We start from the raw sequence: 22,057 nt of genomic DNA, 5'->3' as shown, positions 1-22,057 counted from the left end.
AGTATGCATATATATAATGGAATACAATGAAATATATCAGAAACTATTTCATAAATTAGAAATACAAAATGTAGAATTACATTGAAATACAGCGAAATACAAAATTCGTGAAAAAAAATGGAGCAAAAATAGGCTCTACACCAAAAAAAAAAAAAAAAAAAAAGATAAATACATTTAAATACAGCGAAATAATACACTGAAATATACTGAAACATTTTATCAAACACTTGGTGGGCATGGAGCTCCACAACTCTCATCAATGATGTTTCTACAACAACAACCTATTCTCTTGTTCCTAGATGATGCTATAATCAATACTATTCTTCATCACTCATAAGATAAACAACACCACATGATTAGCAAACATAAGAAGGATTTTCCTCTTATTTTGGCCTATCCATGGAGATTTAGCAAAGAAATTGTTATGGTTGAGCTTCGGCCATTGGCTGGAGATCCTCCACTACTTTTTTTGTTGCCACTGGTGTATTTTTGCTTGGAGTATCAATATCCGCCATTAAAATGGAGAGTTGGAGCTTGTTGAAGATACTCTAACAATGGCTGAAAATAAAAAATTAAAAAAATTGAATGAAAAGTGAAGGTAAAGACGATGAAATTTCCGAACAATTGAAGAGAAATACAACAAATAACATAACGAAAATTAGTTACCTGTAGAGATTGGGTAACTGATAAGAAAGAACAAGAAATCGTGCTAATTATGGTGAAAAATAATGGGAGTAAAATACGGTTGTGAATTGAAGATGTGAGAGAAATATTTGAAAAAAGGAAGATATTGTGGGTAAGTGGGAGAGAGGTACCTTATTTTTAGGGAAATACACTGCAGTTACAAAAACAAGTTATAGATGGTAATTTGATAAATAATGAAGCTACCAAAAATAATTTTAAAAAAAGGTAGCTATTACTAATAAATAAGTCTTAGAGGTAGTTATGGACTGTAAATTTTCCTTAATAAAAAGGAAAAATTTCACTTATAAACAATTTATGGGTCAAAATTAAATATTCATAGCCCATATTTTAAATTACAAACCTACAGCCCAACATTTCATGACCCAACTTGAATATTCACCTTTATACAACAATATACAATTTTATACACGTACTGTAGACATTGTATACACTTTATATAAAAGTGTATAATAATGTATAAGACTAGTATATAATATTATACAATAATATATAATTCTATACATCTACTATAGACAATGTATAAATCTTGTATAAAAATGTATAAGACTGGTAAAAAACTGAAGAGGAAAAAAATGACTATAGCGGGTAATTAAAAAAAGATGGGCTAAAACGGATAAATATTTTGCCATAATTGGCATACAGTATAAAATTTCCTAATAAAAAATTAGTAGATATTTTGCAATGAATTGCCTTGGACAGGAAAATGTTTGAAAGAGCTTTGTGTTTGACAAAAATAAGATACAAAGAGAGATTTGAGATTTCTAATCATCTTTTGTCTTTTATATGAAGCTGTTCTTTCAGCATAGGACAAGTTGAAACTTTTTATGTTCCAATTAGAAGCTTCACCTCCTTCTATTCTGCAATCTCACGAGGAATATGGAGGTGGGGTTGTCGGACAATAGTATCTCGGTTGGTTGGAAAATTTACTTAGTTTGACCAGATTCTGCTTAATATTTAAGGTCAAAAGGAAAACAAAAATAGCAATCTATTTTAATTCCCATCATGTGCATCTCAATGCTGTACTACTTACAAATTACAATAAGGTTAGGCAATTCATAATTGTTTGAATTTAGATTAGGTCCTACTGGAGCGCACAGCTAAGCGGTATAGTTGTATCTAATGTTTAACTTTCATATTCGACAAAAAAGACACTAATCAACTTCTCTTGCCTATCTCGATCGTTTGTGATCCAAAAAAAAAAAATGATGGATGAAATTATAAAAGATATATGATATTTCTAATATATATAAGTGTTCAAGAGGGACGAACACAAAGAACAACAAATTGTACCAAAAGTTGTCCGAGTTGTACACTAAATTTGAACTTATTTCAATTGTACTTAGTTTTTTTCCCTTTTTTCCAGTTGTGGGTCCACTTCATTTAACAAGTACTACTACTTGGTTTGCCACCTGTATGCGTGTATTCCACTTTTACCTTCATTTTATTACACTATTATAGAAAGCACGTGAAATTGTACTCTAAGCAGGGACTAACATGTGTGCATTTTACAAGTTTAACATTAATTCTACCTCTTGTGTGTTTACTTTTTAGGTACCCACGTGTCTGCAGTGTCTCAATTTTCCTTTTATTTCTTTTATTTGGCATATACTCCCTCTATCTCAATTTAAGTGTCTAAGTTTGACTAGACAATAAAAATAGACTTTTGAATCTTGTGGTTCTAAATTAAAATGTGTATAATATAATAAAATATCCTTTGAATCTTGTGATTATAAACTTATATCCTTTGAATCTTGTGATTATAAACTTGACATGTAGGATATTTGAATTGTCAACTTACTAAATATAAAAAGAGGTGGACATAACAAAAATAAGACAAATTTTAAAAACAATTGAGAAATTAAAAGGGGAAATAAGAGGAAAGAAACAGAATATGGAGACTCACTAAGGAGTTTCATTTGTGGATTGCTTCTTCGCTTAATCACTTCTCCTCTTAATTTTTTCGTTGCTCCTCTTAGCTTTGATATTTAGTTTTCCATTTTGTTGCTTATTTTATTCTTCCTTGCAATTCTCTGGTTATTGTTTCTTCACCTTTTTAAAATTTATTATTTTATATTTTCATTTAGAGAATTTTATGCTTTCTATTGAGTTACGATATCTTTCGGAAATATAAAATTCCTACCTTGATAGGAGTCGGTTCACAGACACTCTACCCTCCCCGTGACCTCGCGTTGTGGGATTTCACTGGGTTGTTGTTGTTATATTTTCATTTAGCAATTTGAGAATTTTACTTAGGGATTAAAATTCAATGATTTACTATATTACGTCCATTTTTTTTAAATATAAACTTCTACCATTTAGTCAATGATTAGTTAAGATATATCCTAAATCATTTTTTTAAAAATTTTTTGACTAAGTCTCTTCAAATAATTAAATTGACTAAATATGGTGATTAATCATGTTGAGCTACTAACATTATAACTGCCGAAAAGATCCTAGTATTTGATAATATGTATTTTATTTAAATTCTTTCTTTTTTGTGAAGAAAAGAGTGAAAAAACTTATTTTGGAAGTGCAAAAGAGATCCTCACATACGACATGAACAATAAGCTAAAGGAGCCGGGTTTAAAGCTTACTTTATATAAAGCGCATTCACTTTAACGGCACAGTTTTTGCATGATGTTTAGTTTCGGTAATATTCAAGTTAAGTAACTCATATATTATATGAATATTGGTATTTAATTATCAGTGGAAGACTCTCATTGCTAAGTTCCCCACTATGTAACATGAGGCAAATCAATGATGTTGAAAATGAGAAGTAAGATGGTAATAACGCATGCTGAGTAATTTTGGGGTAGACTTCTTGATGTTGTACGTCTTGGAATTTATGAAAATTTCTTCCTTAAAACTGTCACTACATGATTCCATCACCTTGCCAGTACTAATGTGTATGATCATATGTTGATCCATCGAATGCCTCTCTAATAACAGTAAAGATTGCATTTTTTCCATCACGCTTTGATTATATGTTAGGATCTTTTTATATTTCTCATTATAAAAAAGTGAAAACTTCCCTCCCCTAGAAGAAGAAGAAATAACATTAAATAATGCCAATTTTCGACCAGGAAGCATATTGTGATATAATTCCCAATATCAGATTTTCTTTGGGAAACTTCTCAATAATTAAATAGTTGAACTAACCATTTTTTTTCCCCCAAAGTTTAATGCTACTGACATTGCAAAAGATAATTATTCAAGCAACACATAAGCAAACTCAAGTACAATAAATAAGAGTTAGTAATTTAGATTTTTTATTTTATTTTCATACAATGTTATTTACACTGTTTATTTATTTTTTGAAGTCTTAATAGGTAATTGTTCGAATAAATTTGGATTGACAATTTAGAAAAATGGTCGTTGATGGTATGAAAATCAATTGTATATACACCGATTTATTAAATCAGATTTGGAAAGGTAGGTAGATAGTAATTTATTAGATCCGATCAAATTGTACATATAATTGTGTTGGATCCAATCAAATTGCAGGAACACGTAGAGCCAAGATTAAAATATATGTTTGACACTTCGACCATTGAATCCATATATGGTAAATAATTAATTACATACGTTTGTTTACCCCAAACAATTAATTAAGAATCAATAAATCAAAGTGAAAATACATTACTTACCCACAATTAAGTGTTAAAAAGTGTATATTTTTACCATCAATACAAAGGGGTTAACACCTTCAAAGGTGCAACGGGATGATTGAGATTCCTTCATTTTTTGTTGGGCGTTGAAAATAAAAATCCCTTGGGTGGAAAGTGCATTACCCAATGGTTGGAACCAAAATTTTCACAAAAGTGATAGAAAATATAAATAAATAAATGTGGAGGACATCAAAGACTACATAACTATGAAGGAGTGTCTTAATTGGCTCCCTTCGAATAATGATAGCTTTGCTCCTCGCTTTACTCTTAATGACCTAAGGTCTGAGCAGTCATTCATAACTGTTAAATGCAAACAAATGAAGTTTTAAAAATGAATGATTATAAGAAAATAATAGTAAAAAAAAGATTAACAGTAGAACCAAGATTCATGACAAGGCCAAGCAGAAATTAAACTCCAAAGTCCAAACAACTCATGGTCAAGCCCAAACCAAGTAAGCAAGAAAGCAAAGTGCAATAAGTCATCATCAACCCCCATGTTGTCCATTAAATGACCCTTCTCTACTTCCCACACTACACTATTAAATGCCATAGCTACACCAGGCAGTTAATCCACGCACCCACCCCTCAACCCCCTAAACCCCCCTCCATTCTCATGGACTTTCTCATTCTCCCTTCCCAATGTACACCACCACTCCCTCCTCCGTTCACCACCCCCAACAACCACCACCACCTATAACCACCACCCCACCCACCCTTTCTCAAAATATCAGCACCATAGGCCTTGGCTACGCAATTGCCATAGCTCTCGGCTTCGTTGTTCTTCTCTCAACTATCCTCCTTGCTTCTTACATCTGCTGCCGCTCCGCCGCCGCTCGCCGCCGCCGCCGTCAAATTCAAGAGAATTCACAAAACCCTAACAACACCGAAAACGGAATTTACCTTCCTCGTATCATATTCGTAGCAGAAGACGATGAAAACGATGACGGGGCATCACAAAATTCAACGTTGGGACTTGATCAAGTCGTGATAAACTCGTACCCGAAATTGGTTTACTCGAAAAGAAATGGGGGAAATGGGAACGATGTTGTTTGTCCGATATGTTTGTGTGATTATAAGGATGGAGAGATGTTAAGGATGATGCCGGATTGTAAGCATTATTTTCATGTTATGTGTTTAGACGCGTGGCTGAAATTGAATGCTTCGTGTCCTGTTTGTCGGAATTCGCCGTTACCAACGCCCTTATCTACGCCCTTATCGGAAGTGGTCCCTCTTTCTCAGTACTCTGATGGACGGCGAAGAGTATGATTTTTGGTAATTTGGAGGTGTAAAGTTTTAGTTAGGTCACCTTTTGGAGTTTAAATTTTTCATTTTTGCTGTTAGGGTTAAATCATTTCGTCGTGGTAGGAGTGATTTTGGCGTTGTGATTTTTGTCATTATTTTTTGTTCATTACACAGAATGGATGATTGACAGTATCAAGCAAAACAGTATGAGTTATTCCAGTGGCGTAGTATCAATTTCAATAGTTAATTTTATGTGGGAAAGGTGAAATTCAGAAGTCTCTTTTGCAAAATTAATTTTTCTACACAAAAACGTTAACCGGACACAAGTATTATTGGCAAAACAGAGAGTAAAAACAAAACTAAACTAAACCAGAGCCAAATTATTTTCTAATCCTAACATAACGTGAATTTAAATCACCCCTTCATTTTTGCAAGTTCCTGCTTTAATTTTTTTTCTCTATAACTAGCCGCTTCTCTCTTTAATTTGGCTGGGAAACGAGCTAGAGTAGCAGCTTATTACATTTTTGCAGACCTCTTTGATATATTATTAGTCTGCGTTAGCATCATTTTGGAATAAGTGTTTTTCGTCATCAATGAGCCAAAGCACACATGTGAAGTTCATAAGGGAACTCCAAGCCTTGCAAACTTATTATAATAAAAGTTAAATAAAAAGGGGGATTAAAGGTTATCTCCCGTCATAAAGATGGTAGGAGGTGGGACTTGAAATGGTCTTTCAATGAACTTTTGGTGCTTTGCTTCTTTTTAGTTTTGGTTGGTCTTTCTGAACGCAAATTTTCCATGCACATAGAACGATATGAAGATGCGCTCTGCCTTTTATTTTTCCAATACCTCTAGAGCTACTAAAAGAAATAAAGAAAGAAAAACCTTCTGCTGCTGCTTCTGCTTCTTCTCCTCTCATTTCTTTAAAGACTTTCAAGATTTACTTTTGGGATTAGTGTAGCTTTTGTCTAGTACTAGTATCTTTACTTCCAAGTCCCTCTTCTATTCTCCAATATAAAATTATGGCCTTATTGACTTCCATATTTCATTTTGTCTACCACTTCTTTATATAGTCCATCACTTTGGGATGATGCTTCCAGCTCCACTTTACTTAATACTTTTCACTATTCGCTTGTCTTATTCATGCTAGTTTAAGAAATCTAATATGGAATTCTCAGGCTCTGATTTGCTACAGACTTCAGTTCTACTCTCTGCTTAACTGGAAGAAAAGTTCCACTTTCACCAACATGACGTTTAGAACAGACAAGCTACCATGACTCTAGGCCTTTTTAGATATAGAAATATTTTTCTTTTATCAAAAAATATACATTGGAAATGACTTTTTGGTTAGTCTTTGAAGATTAGGTTTCCAAGTTTGAACATTGAATTTCTTTCTACTCAAAAAATTAAAACTTTTTTTCGCTTGAGAGGTTAGACCAAGCCCATTCATCTTGGTCTGCGTCGAACAGATCTTGTTGATAAATTAATTCAGTGTTGTATGTCCTGCTTCTTAGTCAATTTATTCCCAATCGGACCCGCCGTACGTCCTTTGACTACTCTTGAAATATAGTGGAAACATTTTGATATGGTCGAGAGTGGGAAGTGAAAAGACCAATGCAGCAAAGAACGATTGCATGAATCAAAATTCACTTATTAAGATAGAAAGACTCCGCATTCATACATTGGTTGATCTTGCTTTCTCTTTCTTAGCTTTCTACGCCCTTGGCCCTTCTATAATATATATGCATATAACGTACACTAATAAGTTCATGCTCATTGTTACAAAGGAGTGGTGGGTGCAGTGTATGCATCTTTGGACTTAAACATCCCCGATACCCCTGAATATGAGGTTAACATTTTTATCATGTAACTTGATATTAGTAAAGTTTTTGCTGAGAATGGGGGACTGATAAGGAAAAATACGCTTCCCAAGAAACTGAAGGGTATATCGTAAGTTAATGCCACATGTGGACTCTGATCTCAAGACCTTTATAATTAATTAATCGTCATAATAGCCAACTCAAATCCATATGATTAATCAAGAAACTGATACAAGTGTTCTCGAAATTGCTCCAACCATTACTCTCTTGATGTAGAGGAGAAGCTGCTACATTAGAATATAATTTCTTCAAGATATTCCAAATCTTTGACACAAGAATTTATCGCTCTCATACTAAGAGAGATGCGTAAATCAAATTTCATAAAGAAGTTGGGAGCATGGAGAGGGATACACAGGTTAATCTTCATATTCTGTATTCTTGCTCTTCTTATATGTATGGCTACTTTTTCCAAAATTTATTCTTTCAGATCTTTTCTAGCTTCAAATTCCTTCTGCAACTGTAACAAGTCATGTACCATCAATCACCATGTGGATTTAACGCTGGATACTGTAATTCAGAAAATCCAACATGAAATTGACATTTTACGACAACTACCAAATGAAAAAGTTTTCGGAAAACAGGCTATGTTTCTTGCAGATATTTTAAATCTAGTTGAGTCGGTCCACATATCACTAGCGCAAAACAGTGAGCCTGGAGCAGTGCTACATTCCTTATCAAGACAAACGGAACAGGTCAATGGACCTTCTGAATATTTCTTGACCGAAGAAATCCGAAAATATGTGAGGATTAAACCAAATAGGTTGAAAAAACAGAACTTTATGGGAGCTAATGGTACATTCACTAGCATAGGCCATGCTTGTTTTTCCATGAAATCGGAGCTTGAAGAGTACATGGATTATGACGTTGGTGAAATGTGTAATGATGATTGGAGATTAGCACAAAAACTTATGGTTCATGGATGTGATCCATTACCAAGAAGAAGATGTTTTACTAGAGCCCCTCAATTGTACAATAAGCCATACCCTATAAATGAATCGCTTTGGAAGTTACCTGATGACAAAAATGTTAGATGGAGTCAATACAGATGCAAAAATTTTACTTGCTTGGCTAGAAATTCGACTGCGAAAGGTTTCTTCAAATGCGCAGATTGCTTCAATCTTACACATCATGAATCTCCCAGATGGATTGTCCATTCCTATCAAGACTCAAATTCGAAAATGACAGCTGATATATTGATAACAGAAATACTTAATTTTAAGCCCGGAGAGATCAGAATTGGCCTGGATTTCAGCGTTGGCACGGGCACTTTTGCTGCTCGAATGAGGGAACATAATGTGACTATAGTTTCTGCAACTATAAATCTCGGTGCACCATTCAACGAGATGATTGCTCTTCGAGGGCTAATTCCGCTTTACTTGACGATAAATCAGAGACTGCCTTTCTTCGATAACACTCTAGATTTGATCCACACGACGAGGTTTCTTGATGGATGGATTGATTTTGTGCTGCTGGATTTTGTGTTGTATGATTTCGATAGAGTCTTGAGGCCTGGTGGACTTTTATGGATCGATAGCTTTTTCTGTTTGAAGGAAGAGCTGAATGATTATTTAGAGGCATTCAAGATTCTCAGGTATAAGCAACTTCAGTGGCTTATTGTTCCTAAGCTGGATAAAGATGATAGTGAAGTGTTCTTCTCTGCAGTCCTAGAAAAACCACCTAGGCCTTTCCGATGAATTTGTTATATTTTCATGAATTATACTTATTTCATACAATAATGTTGGTACCGATCTTGTTCTTCGGTCTTATACATTTTGATCCAACACTAGATAGGATACAATGTGAGTTTATTGTACAAGCCAGTACAATGTTACCAATAATTGTACTAATCTAACCGAGATTTCTTTGTCTTGATGAGTTTTTAGCTGTAATATTGACAATAACTTACGTCGGTCAACGTAGACAATACTTGATGTATTTGATTTACAAATTATGAAATATCATCTGCAATTCCATGAAGAAGAAGCTTGAATATTATACAATTAAAGCAGTAAGTTTGAAAGAGGATCAAAGGCGTGGCCTAACGTCAACAAAGTGAGTGAAAACTGTGAGAAAGCAAGGTTCAAAGTTAGGTGACAACACATTAGCTGATTCTCTCTATTTAAATGCAGTAATTCCGAGTTAGTTTACATTTCGAAATTAAAAGCACACGAAGTTTCATTAGTAAGAACTCAGCAGCAGCTAGCAGCAAATTTTGTCCATTGCTTAAAAGAAGATTTTGAAAGAGATTAAGGCCCATTCAGAAGCTTTAATCTGGACCAATAATTGTAGTTTCTCCATACGTAGGGGGCCTGATCAAAACATTATTTCGATGGGCCTGATGAGTAAAGGAACTGAGAAGTACTAGTAAAAAAGGAGCATTTTTTTGCACGGAGTGCCCTTCTTTTGGGCTGGTCTTTATATTTTCTTTTTCATTTATGTCTTCTTTAATTTTTACCCTTGCCGCCATTTAATGAAAGTTTTTTGACGAAATTACCCTTACTCCATTAAAACTCTTTCTATTTCGTCATTTGCTCTTTTCTTTTCTTTTCTTTTGCTTCTTTCCTCCTCTTTTTTGTGTCTATCTCATCTGTTCTAAAATTTAGATACGAATTTGGATCTTTTGCTCGTTTCAATATTTGCTTTTATGTTAAATTGTTGTTTGTTGAATTGATATCTTTGTCTTCGTCATTTTTTATATTTAATTGATCCTTTTTTATTTAAAATTATAGTGTTTTGTTATAGTGTCTCTATGATTTTTTCAACTTTAGTTTCGTTCCCATGTATATATTTTGATTTTTTGAATATCGTATTATGAATGTCGTAATATATTTTAGCTGATTTTGATATGCGTTTTGGTTTTCTCTTTGTTGAATCTTTAAAGTTTTGCTCTGGAATGCTTTTTATGTTGTTATCGTCGTTTTTGTTTAATAATCGATTTTTTGAAGAATGTTTTTGTCACGAGGCAACATATGCCGGTTTTGAGAATTTAATGATTTTTGATCTTAGTGGTTCCGATCATAAAGTTATGCTTGTTCGACATAACTTCATGAATTAAGTTAATTTATGTGTGTCTTGATTTTTGGTATTGTCTTGTTAATAATTTTGATTTTTATGCAATCTTATGTGTTATTGGTGTTGTTTTGTTAATAATATTTTGTTTTGGTTATGAAAAATGAAAGTTTGCCTCTCACGGCATACTTTGTAATTTTGTAAAGTGAACTTCCGAAAGCTTAACACTTGTGTATTTTTTTTATTTTGCTTATGAAAATGAAAGATGCCTCTAACAGATACTTTGTTCTTTTGAAAGTAAACTTCGCTGTCCTCCTCCCAAGCATACTTTTCTAGTTCTTAACACTTGCGTAAATTTTTGTTTTGCTCATAAAAATGAAAGTTTGCCTCTAACAGCATACTTTGTTCTTTTCTAATGTAAACTTCTGCCTCCTCCGGCATACTTGTCTAATTCTTAACACTTGTGTATTTTTTTTTTTATTTTACTTATGAAAATGAAAGTTGCCTCTAACAAAGATACTTTGTTCTTTTGTAAAGTAAACTTCTCCTCCGGCATATTTTTCTAGTTCTTAACACTTGCGTAAATTTTTGTTTTGCTCATAAAAATGAAAGTTTGCCTCTAACGACATACTTTGTTCTTTTCTAATGTAAACTTACGCTCCTCCGACTTGTCTAATTCTTAACACTTGTGTATTTTTTTTTTTATTTTACTTATGAAAATGAAAGTTGCCTTTAATAAATACTTTGTTCTTTTGTAAAGTAAACTTCTGCCTCCTCGATACTTTTCTAGTTCTTAACACTTGCGTAAATTTTTGTTTTGCTCATAAAAATGAAAGTTTGCCTCTAACAAAGATACTTTGTTCTTTTCTAATGTAAACTTCGCCTCTCCCGCACACTTGTCTAATTCTTAACACTTGTGTATTTTTTTTTCTTTTGTAAAGTAAACTTTTAGCATACTTGTTCGAAACTTTGATTATTTTTTGTCAACTGGTTACTATAATTTCAAGTCTAAGTCATTGAGCATTGTATACTAATCAAATGGAACGTATAAACTAATCAAAATCGATAAATTTGATCAATTCTATGTTGTTGAGTAAAATTATGATTCGCAATGTGAATCTCAACTACATATCAGGTTTAGTTCATAGAAGATGATTTGTTGTTATTTTCAAATATTAACAAATCTAAACTTAATAAAGCATCAAATTAAGTTGAATTACATTCAATTGAAACGCTATATATTATGTATTTTATCTTTTTCGATGTTGTAGCAAAGAAATCAATGGAGATTTCTCACGTGTTGGAACGATGGAACGATTGAAAGGTTTGTTGTTGAAATGATGGATAGGTTTAATTGGATGTTTGGGGTTAAATTCTGAAATTTTTATATGTTATGGGTAGGGGTAGTAAAGTCTTTTCTTATTATCTTTTAGCTTAAAAGGCAAATATTAAAGACCACGCATTACTAGGGCAAAAATTAAAGACCAGCGCATTTGAAGGGCATTCGCGCCAATTGCCCGGGCAAAGATAGACCAAAATTCCAAAGATAGTAATAGAACTGAATTCTTAAATTATTTCATATGGTATTAGAACCAAATTATATTGTATTGTGCTCTCGTCCGTACGTAAAATATTCATCCTAAACTCCTAATGTTAACTCTAAAATTTAATTACATCTGTGAGACCATCTTAGAGATGTATAATCATTTATTAGTTATACAAGGGCATTACAAAGGGCTTCATAATAATTTTGGGCAACCGCACTCGTCCGTTTCGATTTTAGGTTGTTTGATACTATGATTAGCTTTTTATCGAAATAATTTTTTCAAACACTTCCCAAGTTATATAATTTCTTAATAATGTACTAACTCAAGCATTTTATTTGATGCTCACAATCTTCTGCATGAAGTTCAGAAACCACATGGTTGAGCCTTACATAAAAGATTGTGATCATTCAGTAAAAGTACAAGGCTCAAAAGAAATCATCAACTAGTCGCCAAAGCCAATAATAATATATTGCAATCTAACATTAACATTGTTTATGGAGGAATCTTAGAATAAAATCAGACAAAAATTTTACTTAAAAGCTGAAGTACTTGACATTTTTGCTTCCACAAAAAGTGCAGACTTCTTGATTGAAAACAATATAGACATAAATTGAATTTACTTTTATTTATCAAATTTCACATTTCCATGCTTTTCAATTGAGTTTGATTCTAGTCTTACAAAAAAAGGTAAATTGGTTTTCTTCTGTATAATTTTTTTCTCCTGGGAAGGGATTGTAGGAAAAACAAAAACTCTTAGATAGATTTAAACCTTGCATCGCTTAGAGAAAAATAAGTTTAATTTAATAAACAAAGGTCGTGGTGAGGTAGTAAGTAATTTTTTATCTTTAATTAGAGATTTCAAATTCAAGCCTTATCTCGTAGGACTTTCAAACGCAAATTTAAATTTAATCGGGCTTCAATATAAATACAGTAACACTCGCACAAAACAATAAAAAAGTTTAAAGATTCTGGTCATTTTACTTTTATGAACCATTTGGGCTTTTGTGCTGTTCTTCTTTGTTCTTTTTCTTTGTACTTTTACTTTTATTTGCTGTTCTTCTCTCATGTTTTCCTTTACTTATTTTACAGTTTGCAAATACAACAAATTAAAAAAAGAACAGTGTGGTGTTTACTTTCTCAATCCAAATCTCCAGTAACGTGGAGCCCACACTGCTGTATTAAAGTCCAATCTCCACCGTCAAATCATCAAAAGTTGCCGTCCGCAATCGCCGTTTTGGCCGACACGTGTCCCCCACTCTTCACTAGTCAGTGACCCCCACGCCACCACCCTCTGATAAATGCCCTCAAACTTAAGCCTCATCTCAATCATCACCGTCAACTTGTAAGATCAAAGATCACAACATTTGAAAATATTTATGTCATACTTGTGTGACGGTATACCTTGCTTAACACTTAGGGACTTGTGGGACCCACCGTCTCATTTCTTAATTAGCCACCACTCACATCGGCCTTTCTCCTGTTCATCCTTTCTTTTAAAATAAAAGTTCACTGTTTTTTTTGTTTGTTTTTTTTTTTTTTTTTTTTTTGTTTGTACCTCTCATATTATCTCCTTCAGCTTTTCTATAGCAAATCATTTTGAAATGTCTGCTCCATTATTTACAATAAAAAATAACTTTCTTTTTTTATATTGCGTAGATTAGTTTATTCTAAAGTTTTATTATGGGTGTCAGAAAAGTCGCACGGTGCCACCAAATCGATATACCCCCATAACGCATCTCTTAGGAAAAACAATTAAAAGAAAAGATATCTTTCCTACACTTAAATGGTGCTTACCTCAAAATCCCTCTAAACGATCCACGTTTTAGTTTAGTACTTAAACTATGGGGTGCATATTGTTGTCATAAAGAGCATCTATATGGCATTTTACATTCATTTTTGTAACCAACAAAAATAAAAAAAAAATAAAAATAAAACTGGTAGACTCAATTAAAAAGACATAATTCGTAGCGCGCACAACATTTATTTTATGTATGTTTTATTATTCAAACTTTTCGATTAGGTTTATTATTATTGAATACATTTTATTCTAATTTGCAGTTAGGTCCGCTGTTTTTCAGAAATATGAGCTTTCAACTGAAAGATTTTGAAGAACAAGAAGAAAAATAAATCAAGAAATTTAGATAAACCAAGAATAAACAAGAAAAATATTTTTTGCGCATTAATGTCAATTTCTGATACATTTTGTTAATCTTTTAGTATTAATATTATTTTAATTTTTTTAAATTGAGTTTACTATTATGATAAAATTCAATCATGATTTTTAACTAGATTTTTTTGATTATTTTATTGTATGTTATTATTATTTAAGGTTATTGATTTCAATTAGTTTACTGTTATTAGCAAAACATGTAGAGATTTGAGAAAGAAGAAAATAATAATGCCACATAAATTCTATTTTTTTACATATTTCCGGCTCTCACATAATATAAAAAGTGTGAGGTCACTTTCATTGCTACTTGGCACTGCAAAGGGGTCTTAGGTAAAAAAAAAAAAAAAAAATAGTTATAATTCATAGAGGTAACAACACCACATAATGTAAATGTAAATATTAAACTAAGAAAACATTGATAATTTAGAGAAATTTTGAAGTATTAACTCTAAAATTAACATACCAATTGAATTTTCTTCAGCAAGAGAAATTGAAGAAAGATGGTGAAGCGGAAAGGGGAGAAAATTAAAATAAAATCTAAATTTAGTAAACAAATAGAATTGAGAGAGGGAGGGGGAAGGAGAGATGAAGCAGCAGCTTCATGCTTGAGGCCGTAGGGGTGGCATGGTACGGTATTAAAAATTTCGGTATGATAATTTTAGTTTTCGATTTTTAAAAATACTATACCATTACCATATCAAATTAATTCGGTATTTTAAAATTCGGTTTCGGTATTTTACGATACGGTAAATTGGTAATCATAGTTTATTCCACTTCAACTTATATATACTCATCTAATAGAGAATTATGACTTCGGCTATCCAATAAGCGACTCAATAATATCGTACTAACACCTTGCACATGTAAAAATATTCAAAAGAAAGCACAAGCAATCTCCTTCGTAAATCTTAGACAAAAAAGGCATTTCAATCAAGTTTAATTAGTCAAAATTTCAACATCTAAACAATTAATTTGGTACTAATACTAAATTAAATAGTTTTTAGTATTTTAATTCTAATATATTATGAATTGCATATATAACTATATATTTCGGTATGATACTCGATATTTCGGTATATTATTTATAAATATCAAATATCGTATCGAATATCAATCTTTTTAAAAATACATACCAAATATCAAAATACTAAAATCATGATATTAAAAAAATAGATTTCGATATGGTAATCGGTATACCATACCATGCCTACCCCGGGTGGGTGCACAATGGAGAGAGAGTCGGAGGAGAGAGACTAGAAGGAAAGGAAACTAGCTTTTTGTGGGTCCCACAGCTCCATTTGTCAAAAAGATAGGTAGCCTCACGCAACTACTCAACTTGCGTCTCACATCTAGTAAAACTTTTCAGAACATTTTCAAATTCAAAACTTTCCATCCTGGATTTATTATTTTAATATATTAAGTAATTTATTATATTATTAGATGGAGTATACTGTATCAAATTACATGTAATGAATTTTGGTTGCTGAATTAGTTGACTTTTTATATTAATACTAAGGAAATGGCGTATACTATATCAAAATTACATGTAATGAATTTTGGTTGATGAATTAGTTAATTTTAAAAATTGTAAATTTGTCTCTACTTAACTATTTGCCGTTTGTCGAATTCAAATAGGTAAATTATGTTTTCTTATCGACACTAAACCTCATATAAAGTTATGTAAAAATTAACTAATGATGTAGAATTTTGCAAACCAATATTATATAAAATAATAGGGATAAGGCACCATTACCCCCCGAATTTCTATCTCCGACCTTCACTATTACCCCCCTAAACTTATTTAAAACGGAATAATTACCCCCCCTAAACGCTGACGTGGCAAGAGAAGTGTAGAAACATAAAAAAGGGGAAAACTTAATTTTTTTTCTTAAAAATCTGTATTTTCTTAAAAATTTGAAAATAAATCTAGTCTTCCACATTTAGTTTTAAAAAACGGGTTTTCCACATGTTAAGAAAATAATTAATTTTTTCAAAATTTTATAAAAATTCAGTTTTTTTCACATTTTGGGAAAAAAACATTTTTCCGATTTTTATTTGAAAAATAAAAGTGTCCTAAGAAAATGAAATCAAGATTTTTTAAGACATTTTAAAAAAATAATCAAGTTTTCCATATTTTTAACAAATCCATTTTTCCATATTTAAAAAAAAATCATTTTTCGTTTTTTTTTCTTTTTCAAAAACGAGTTTTAAAAAAAAACAAATTTTCAATTTTTTTTTAAAAAGGGTTTTAAAAATCCTTTTTTTAAAAGAAAATTCAGTTTTTAATCCATGTTTTTAGTTTTTTTTTTTAAATGGGTTTAAAAAAAAATCAAATTTTCAAATTAAAAAAAAAAAAAAAATAGGTTTTAAAACTCATTTTTTTTAATGAAAATTCGATTTTTTATTTTTATTTTAAAAAAAATTGACACGTAAGTAAAAAAATTAAAAAAAAAAAGAAGAAGAAAACAAATAAATACAATGTGGCAAGGAGAGTGTATGTCACTCTCCATATGAGAGTGGGCATGAGCGTTTAGGGGGGTAATTATTTCGTTTTAAATAAGTTTAGGGGTAATAGGACCCTAAAGGTATTGTCGTATATAATCCCAAAATAATATCAATTTATATATCATGATTTATTTGGCTTATACTTTAGTTCAAATGACCCACAAACGTATTTGATACACTCTTAAATCAAAAAAGTGTTGATCGAGACGGATTACTATTTAAGATTACCCCAGTTATACTGAAAATAATTAAAAGCATATAAAATAATTATTAGCACTAAAAGAACTTGTCTTCCAAGTTCCAACTAGTAATATTTCTGAGATTGAATTTTAGGTCTAATAATTACATTTTTATCAAAGCATCTTATTTATTTTCTTGGGATAAGATTACCCCACCTTCAGTATAAAGTTTTTAAGACACACCAACTTAAATGTTTTTGGTCCTATCACCCCTAAACTATTTAAAACCGTAATATTTTACCTAAATGTTGAGAGTGTGTTTCGAGAGTGAGAAACATAAAAAATAAAAACTTAATTTTTCTTAAAAATTTGTATTTTCTTAAAATATGAATATAAATATAGTTTTTCACATTTTAAAAAAATAATTAATTTTTTCAAAATTTTATAAAAAATCAGTTTTTTTTTCAAATTTTGACAAGAAAAATACTTTTTTCCATTTTTTTTGAAAAATAAAAGTGTCCTAAGAAAATGAAAATCAAGATCTTTTAAGACATTTTAAAAAAAAAAAATAATCAAGCTTTCCATATTATTAACAAATCCATTTTTCCATATTTTAAAGAAAAATCGAGTTTTTTAATTCGCATTTTCAGTTTTTTTTTTTTTAAACGGGCTTTAAAAATGAAATTTTTAAAAGAAAAATGAGTTTTTTAATTCGACTTTTCAGTTTTTTTTTTTTTTTAAAACGGGTTTAAAAATAAATTTTTTAAAAGAAAAATCGAGTTTTTAATTCGCGTTTTTGTTTTTTTTTTTTTTTTTTAAAAACTTTTAAAAATAATTTTTTTAAAAGAAAAATCATTTTTTAAATTCTCGTTTTCAGTTTTTTTTTTTGTTTTTAAAACGGTTTTAAAAATAAATTTTTTAAAAGAAAAATCAGTTTTTAATTCACTTTTTTTTTTTATTTTTAAAAACGGGTTTTAAAAATAAATTTTGTAAAAGAAAAATCAATTTTTTATTTTTTTATTCTTAAAAATTGACACGTAAGAATATTAAAAAATAAAAATAAATGCGCACATTCTTCTAGGGGTAATATTACGATTTTAAATAGTTTCAAACATTGTGATAGGATCAAACAAGGTAAAAACGCGATCCCTATTTTTCTTCTATATATCTGGACAAAAAAGACGGGAGGGGATATTTCAAATTAACTAAATTTAGGTTCGGGAGTACCGAACCTGAGGCTAGGACATACCTCGGTAACTTCACCGTTTCAAAAACATAAATATCAAAATTATTTCCACAACTTTCTCTTCAATACAATAAGTCTTTTCATATTAGTGATAAACGAATCGGAGCTCCGAATCAGGAAAATGGCAGAACACGTTGATAATTCGGATCCTAAAGGAGAGTCGTTCATTGAGAAGATCACCGAAAAAATTCACGGTGACGATTCATCGTCGTCGTCATCATCGGATTCAGATAACGAGACAAAAAAACCGGCAGTTAAACCTGAAGTAACGGCTGAACCGGAAACGTCGTCGTTGAAGAACAAAGTATGGAGGTTATTTGGAAGAGAAAAATCGGTTCACAAGGTGTTCGGTGGTGGCAAACGTACGGTTCTATTCTTTTATGTGTTTATTATTTACTTAAAAGACTAAAGAATTTGGGTTTTGTGGTTGAGAAATGATAAAGGGTTTTGAAGGATCTTAAAGAATATTCAGTTTTTTATTCTCTGTTTCTCTACGTGCTTAAGCTTTGACTGTTTTTATTATTTATTTATAGACTAAAAGTTATGGATTTGGTGGTTGAGATATGATAGGTTTTGAAGGATCTTATAGAATATTCAGGTCCATAGACGTGTTTTTTAACAGCAACTGAGTGATCAAGAGTTTAAAATTTCTATTGCTTATGTGCTTTTTTCCACTGTGAAGATTGAATTTTTGCTTGGATGGAAGTGATTGGGGGTTGCAGAATTTTAATAGGGCGGATCTTGAAGAATATTCAAGTCCATATAGTTGTTTTCATCCTCTTTGGTTGGAGCAAAAGTTAAAATTTCGTATATCTGCCTATTGAAAATATTGGATTTTTAGTTCAAGTGACTGGTGGTTGAGGAATTGATGAGGTTTAGGGTTTAAAGAATTTTCAGATCCAAATGAATTGTCATTCTCGTTCAGGTGCTTGTTTAAGTCAATTGAGCAAACAAGAGTTCAATTTTCACCTGTTGTAGGTTAATGATTGAGTTTTGATGAATTGAAAGTGATTGGTGATTGAGGTCTTGAATCTCTTGATTACGGTTTTGGGTTCTTGAGGTATCTGAAGGAATATTCAGACCCGTTGAACTTGTTATAATGCTAGTGTAGGTGTTTGAAAAAGAGCATGCGAGCTGCCTAATCTCCATGTTTTGTTTTTTTTATTTATTGAATGATTGGAATTTGGGTTAAAATGATTGGTGGTTAAGGAGCTAATTATGGTGTAGAGTTTTCGGGAGTTATCTTTAGGAGTCTTCAGATGCAAAAAACATGTCATTTGAAAAGGAGTACATGGAAGAAAAAAAATAGTCGTGCTCGTACATGTGGGTTTGTTTAGAGCTACTGAGCAACAATGAGTTCTTCGTCTGATCTAAGTGGAGCATGATGGTGGATGCTTTTCATGTATATTAAGGTTCTTCAATATTTAAAATTCTAATCTTTTTTATCTGTGAGGTCAGCTGTAAAAATTATTGCATATAAAATGCTTGTTGCTGTGTGCTATTTAAGTGAAGCATAGAAGAGACTGGATTATGTATAAAGGTTTTTCCTTGAAGTAATGATTTTAATTTCTTATTATGTGGAGAGTTTGACCCTGGAAATACTTATTTGAATACATAATTGATTGGTGATGCCAACTAAATTTTGCTTGATTGAATATGTATCTTATTGTTGCAGCTGCTGATGTATTCTTGTGGAGGAACAAGAAGATATCTGCTACTGTACTTGGAGGAGTGACTGCTATCTGGGTTCTTTTCGAATTGCTTGAGTACCACCTGCTCACTTTAATCTGCCACATCTTGATCATCACTCTTGCAGTCTTTTTCTTGTGGTCAAATGCAACCACCTTTATTAATAAGTAAGCTGATCCAAATCACAGTTTTAATTTATTCTTCATATTATTTGATCACCGTGCTGAGGATGTGGTTCTCTATCATTTTGACAGAAAATCTCCTCATATCCCAGAAGTCCACATCCCAGAGGAACCCATCCTTCAGGTGGCTTCTGCCCTGACGATCGAGGTTAATCGTGCTCTTGCTCTACTGCGAGAAATTGCGTCAGGGAGAGAGCTGAAGAAGTTTCTTGCTGTAAGTATACCCAGTTCCAGTATCTTCCCTGGATGAAGTTTATTGGAATGCTTCCTGTAATTGGTGTCCGTTACTGTTACATTGAGCCTTCCTGCATTCACACCTATAGAGACTGTTCTTTTTGGGTGTTCATCCACCTTTGAATTCACCTTGTATCCGTTGTTGGTAGTTTCTGTTCTAGTTGGTAGATGCATATCTCTACTTCCCCCTATCTGTGGCAGGCCTGCATTGGATGCAAACTCCCGGCGCTCCTTATTGATCCTGACTTGTTAGACAGTATTTAGGTTTTGTTGTAGTTTCTAAAGACATTACATAACATCGTAGGACGTGGAGTGCGAGAGCACGTCTAATTTCGAGATTTGTAGTCTGTTCGATTCATGCCAGTTTAGAAGGCTAAATTGCTCTTTGCCATGTTCGTGGTTTTCCCAAATTCCACAGTCCAAAGGATTATTGATATAGATCTGTTGTGAACTTAGTTATCAAAGGTGCTTGTTTCCATTTTCTTTGACACAGAAAATTCTTTTCTAGTCTTATATGAGCAATATGATAAACACCTGAAATCTCTTTGGGGTTTTTTCACCTTTGTTTACTTACCAAAACTTGCCCATGTTACCAGGTCGTTGCTGGTTTATGGGTCCTCTCCATTGTTGGTAGCTGGTGCAACTTTTTGACGCTGTTCTACATATGTAAGTTTGAAGTTCCATCAAACGTTGTACCTCTTTTATTTTCTATTTGTTCTTTCACCTAGTACTGGTTCTCATTTTGATGATCTTCCTTCCAATTCGCCAGCATTTGTGCTCCTCCACACTGTTCCTGTTCTTTATGAGAAATATGAAGATAAAGTGGATCCATTAGCCGAGAAAGCAATGCACGAGATCAAGAAGCAATATGCTGTGTTTGATGAAAAGGTTTTGAGTAAAATTCCAAGAGGACCATTCAAAGATAAGAAGAGAGAATAGATGTGATGGTGCTGCGTTCCTGCTAGGGAGATTTGGGTTGCTGCTACCTTTTCAGAATGTTATAGTGCTTTTCTTGTATTTTACATGGCGCTGATGCCATCTTTTACTTATATTTGGGGTCTTCTCAGCTGGTGATAGATGTAGAAACAGTTGGAAGAGGATTAGTCTATTAGGTCTGTACGAGTGGTATTTGGCTGCAGTTTCCAACGTGTCAGTCTATGAGTTAAACTGAATTTGCATTTTGTTCTTCCGCACCTGTTTGCACTGCCTTGGCTTTTATCAACTTTTGGGATGAATCATAGCTACCGTTCAGTTAGTTGAGTCCAATTTGTGATCATTCCTGGCTTTGGGTTGGCCCCCTTAGTTTTATTTCACAGGTGATGCGATTTCTTCAAGTGGAAATGATTGTTTCTAGTCTGCTTACATAATAATTAGGCTATACAGGAAGAAAATGCATATCGAAGGCGTATCAGACAATCGGTTTAAGCTAAATGACGTAGGCTCTTCACTTGTTCTGAACGTGTTGGTTGAGATAATTAAAAATCAAAAAGTGATACCAATTGGACCAACGCAGTTTATAAATTATATCTGGAGTGGCGTTAGAAAGTGTTGGAACCATTCAAATTGTTCTGTAGTTAGAATACGACTATCTGCCCAGAAATAACAACAAAACAGGATGGGTCTGCTCCTGCTTCAGAACAGCCATCAGCTTATCCAACAGTATCCATAATACAGAACCGGCCGAAGTTAAAAGCGAGCAATATGGATCGACATTTTGGTCATGCAAATATTAAGTCAGGATATGAAAAGCTCCGTTGGTCTCTCTTTTTTACTTTTCTTTGGTGTGTGGGCGGTTTCACCA

General features: G+C 32.3%; 3 protein-coding genes across 3 annotated transcripts; all 3 read left to right on the top strand.

The window, feature by feature from the left end:
- The first annotated feature begins 4,911 nt into the window (after positions 1-4,911).
- LOC132063849 (RING-H2 finger protein ATL67-like) lies at positions 4,912-5,827 on the top strand. The gene has a single exon (XM_059456582.1). The coding sequence runs from the start codon at positions 5,013-5,015 to the stop codon at positions 5,637-5,639; it is 627 nt and encodes a 208-aa protein (XP_059312565.1). The 5' UTR covers positions 4,912-5,012; the 3' UTR covers positions 5,640-5,827.
- A 1,719-nt stretch (positions 5,828-7,546) lies between these two features.
- Positions 7,547-9,404, top strand: LOC132063848 (probable methyltransferase At1g29790). Its single transcript, XM_059456581.1, has one exon. It carries the CDS (start codon positions 7,798-7,800, stop codon positions 9,187-9,189), a length of 1,392 nt encoding a protein of 463 aa, XP_059312564.1. The 5' UTR covers positions 7,547-7,797; the 3' UTR covers positions 9,190-9,404.
- Positions 9,405-18,203: 8,799 nt separating this feature from the next.
- On the top strand, positions 18,204-21,446 carry LOC132063847 (reticulon-like protein B1). The gene is made up of 5 exons (XM_059456580.1): positions 18,204-18,513; positions 19,827-20,007; positions 20,095-20,236; positions 20,853-20,922; positions 21,026-21,446. Exons 1-5 carry the CDS (start codon positions 18,273-18,275, stop codon positions 21,193-21,195), a joined length of 804 nt encoding a protein of 267 aa, XP_059312563.1. The 5' UTR covers positions 18,204-18,272; the 3' UTR covers positions 21,196-21,446.
- The last annotated feature ends 611 nt before the right edge of the window (positions 21,447-22,057 follow it).

This window comes from Lycium ferocissimum, chromosome 7 (genome assembly GCF_029784015.1).
Source record: "Lycium ferocissimum isolate CSIRO_LF1 chromosome 7, AGI_CSIRO_Lferr_CH_V1, whole genome shotgun sequence".
NCBI classification, from domain to species: Eukaryota; Viridiplantae; Streptophyta; class Magnoliopsida; order Solanales; family Solanaceae; genus Lycium; species Lycium ferocissimum.
The sequence above is the reverse complement of the archived record's forward strand: the minus strand, read 5'-3'. Positions and strand labels throughout refer to the sequence as shown.